The following is a 3,481-nucleotide window of genomic DNA, read 5'->3' as shown; positions in this document are numbered from 1 at the left end:
TGCAGCCGTAGCTTTCAAAACCATGCACATCGGTGGAGGAGAGATTGAACAAGCTTATTCCAGATGCTTGTTTGCAATTATATCTGTGTGGTTTTACTCTGTCATTCTATAACAAGAAAGACAAGCGTGCAATGCCAGCCATCATTTTTTTTTTATCAAATGGAGGCCTTTCTTGAAGAAACTATTTATACAATTGAGGGAAAAAATATTGAAAACAAACGTAGAAGTTATCTTCCGTTGTCTTATTATCATGGATATCATTGTTGTTTTTCTTTCATGATGACTTTGTATTATTATGAAATATATTACAGAATGTTGAGCAAAAACCATTGGTCTAAGTTTGGAGCAAATTCATTGATTCAACACAGAAGGTACAATTACTTTGACAGCTAGCTTAACATGGTTAAATACTTAAATCAGATGGGTTTTCACTGAAAATAGCTCATGTAAAGTTGGATAGCAGAGAGTGTAATCTCTGTTTTTAACCCTTTCTGAAAATCAGAATTAATTGATCATGTCAAAACAAACAAATTCTCCAAACTAGGAATCATCTGATTTAGATGGCGCATGTGCATCCTTTAAAATGCTAGCTAATCATAATCCTATCTTGTTGCCAATTCTGGTAAGACAACCTTGAATTTTACCAACTTCTTTGCCACTGATTCCAAGTTATGTGTTCCAAATGCAATACAAATTAAATTTGCTTCAAATAAGAAGCATGATGTGCCTAAAAGAGCAAAGTTCAATAAATGGAACATTAATGTACACTCTCACCTATAGAGTAACTGATCTCTATTCTATGGATCTACACATTATTTGTATTCGATACAGTTTCAGTGCATTAAGGTATCATCCCGGTGTCGATACCATTTGCCGGTTAGCATGCATGGCAAAAGCGCCCCAATATATATATTTTTATTTTTTAATATTTTTTGAAAATTAATTATTTTATTTCAATTGAGTTTTGAGTGCAACAGTTCTTGATAAGTAGGGATTTTCCAACTTAGCTAAATTTTAAGCTTCATATTTTTTATTTTAAATCTATTAACACTCATAAGTAATAAAATTCTTCAGATAAAATAAAAAATGATAATAAGGAAAAAGCTGCTTTTTGATGCTAGGCTCATTAAAAAAGGTCATTGTTAATAATGTGAACGCATCCATGCATTATTAGCATGTCAAAGCAACCTTAGAAAACGAAATAAAAGTTGATTAAAGGTGATAATTCATGATCCCTTGTTAATGAAAGCAATTAGGAAAGTAAGTAGTCTTTGCACCAGGAGAGCTGTCCCTTCAATAAAAACTATTAGGTGCCCTAATCACCAGGTTTGATTTAACGTAATACCATGGCTTAAAATGGTAAGGCAGAGAGAAGGAATTATTAGGAGAGAGCAATGAAGAAAAATAGTTGGGAAAATTTTGATAGAGTGGTTCATGGGCCAATAGCATAACAAAGAAAGGGTCAGTGGTTCTACAGATACATAGGCTTAATGTGTCGTGTAAAACCAACAAAAGTGACTTCCCATCCACAACCCTAAACCAACCGCACTTTCTTATTCTCTCTTGCTCTTCATTTTTCTTGTCCTCCTTATATATCTTCTTGGCGACTTCTATTTGGTGTGCTTGATGACAAAGAATTTACCGCTAGTTAGTAATTAACATATCCACCAATTATCCATGGAGGATTCTGGAGCTGCTTCTAGTGATGATGTAAAGACTTGTCCTAGAGGACACTGGAGGCCTGCTGAGGATGAAAAACTCAGGCAACTTGTTGAACAGTATGGTGCACAAAACTGGAACTCTATTGCAGAAAAGCTCCAAGGACGATCAGGTAACTGTTTCTATTAGACTTGGCAAATCAACTCTATCGATCGTTTTCTCCTCTCTGATTCTTGCTGTAACTTGGTTTAACTTTCGATCATCTTCTGGGAACTAAAATATGAATGGTTTCTTGTTCAAGAAAAGTGTTCAGCTTACAAATAATTGAGCTGATTCATAACCTATTCTAAATCAGAAAAGATGTATATTTTCCTCCTTGAGTGAGTTAGTGGTCATCTAGGTTATTGAATAATTATTATTTTAGATTTATTATTCTACTGATATGTCGATCAGATTCTTCCCTTGTACCAAGTTCTTAAGCAGGTTTATTAATTAATACTTAGGATTTGATACCACAGGAGAAGATAATACATGATTAATTAATTTGCTTCATCAGTCATGAACTCATGATATACAAAAGTATCATTTCTCTCTCTCTCTATCTCGCTCTCTCCCTTTAGTTTTCTCTCATATGCTGCTATATACATCCATGATCCAACTATATGTAGTCGATATTTCCTAATTTTATATTATCTGTTTCTACAGGGAAGAGCTGCAGATTGAGGTGGTTTAATCAACTTGACCCTAGAATCAACAGAAGGCCATTTACAGAAGAAGAAGAAGAAAGGCTCCTGGCTGCTCATCGTATTCACGGAAACAAATGGGCACTGATAGCTAGACTATTTCCTGGTAGAACTGATAATGCAGTAAAGAATCACTGGCATGTTATAATGGCTAGAAAACAAAGGGAACAATCCAAGCTATGTGGGAAGAGAAGTTTTCAAGATGGTCTTAGCGACTCCAAGCTAAGTTCTACTGGTTTCACCCCAAGGAAAGCAAGGTGTCAAGAGGCTTTTAGCTCAAGAATTGGGTTTGGAGACAGTAGGTTTCTTGAATTTCAAAACCCCAGTAAAGAAAGGATTTTCTCAGTCTCATACTCATCAACTTCTTCACCATCTTGGACTTTTGCTTCATCAACAATGATGCCCTCAAACAATTCATCTTCAGCAGAATTATCAAGAAGAGATGGAAAAGATTATTTATCAGGGTCTGGTTCTAGTTATTACTCCATGGAGAACTCAAAAATTTTAGATCAATCTCTTTATAAATATCATTCAAATGCTTCAGCATATTGTAGCAGCTTAAAAAATTCCAGTGCATTTGGACTTCCAAACTACAGGAGGGTGGTTCCAAGTCCTTTTGGCTACCTTAAGCTTGGTGATAATTATGAAAGTAATAATGGTGTGATGAGGAAGGAGTTGATGAGCGTTATTGATAATGCACCCAAGTTAGCAAATATTAGAGTGAGTTCCCAGCAGGAGAATGATGATGATTCCATCAAACAGAAGGATACTCCTTTCATAGATTTTCTTGGTGTTGGTATTTCTTCTTGATCATCAAAAACCATCTTATTTAACTTTTTTTCCTAGTATACATTACAGGTTTAGCTTTGCTTCCATTGCATGATAATTTTTACCATACATGTTGATAACGTGCAGAAGTTAAGCAGAAAAATATGCTCAGCTTTTTAGCAGTTAGCAAAATTTCTTCAGTATTTTATACTGTTTAATAAGCCACGTACAAGTTTTCAGGTAATTCAGTCAATTTATGAGTTGTAACTTGTAGGACATGATTTACCCAAAAAAAAAATTAATTAATTGTA

General features: G+C 34.6%; 1 protein-coding gene across 1 annotated transcript; it reads left to right on the top strand.

The window, feature by feature from the left end:
* Window positions 1-1,507: 1,507 nt before the first annotated feature.
* LOC18592495 (uncharacterized) lies at window positions 1,508-3,275 on the top strand. The gene is made up of 2 exons (XM_007019275.3): window positions 1,508-1,831; window positions 2,365-3,275. Exons 1-2 carry the CDS (start codon window positions 1,678-1,680, stop codon window positions 3,210-3,212), a joined length of 1,002 nt encoding a protein of 333 aa, XP_007019337.1. The 5' UTR covers window positions 1,508-1,677; the 3' UTR covers window positions 3,213-3,275.
* Window positions 3,276-3,481: the final 206 nt, after the last annotated feature.

This window comes from Theobroma cacao, chromosome 8, assembly GCF_053813885.1.
Source record: "Theobroma cacao isolate CCN51 chromosome 8, ASM5381388v1, whole genome shotgun sequence".
NCBI classification, from domain to species: Eukaryota; Viridiplantae; Streptophyta; class Magnoliopsida; order Malvales; family Malvaceae; genus Theobroma; species Theobroma cacao.
Note: the sequence above shows the minus strand (reverse complement) of the source record. Positions and strands in the feature narration are given on the sequence as shown.

Coding starts and splice junctions, on each gene's coding strand:
- LOC18592495 (XM_007019275.3), top strand. CDS start 1,678: ATGGAGGATTCTGGAGCTGCTTCTAGTGATGATGTAAAGACTTGTCCT. Junction 1,832..2,364: donor AAAGCTCCAAGGACGATCAG/GTAACTGTTTCT, acceptor CTGTTTCTACAG/GGAAGAGCTGCAGATTGAGG.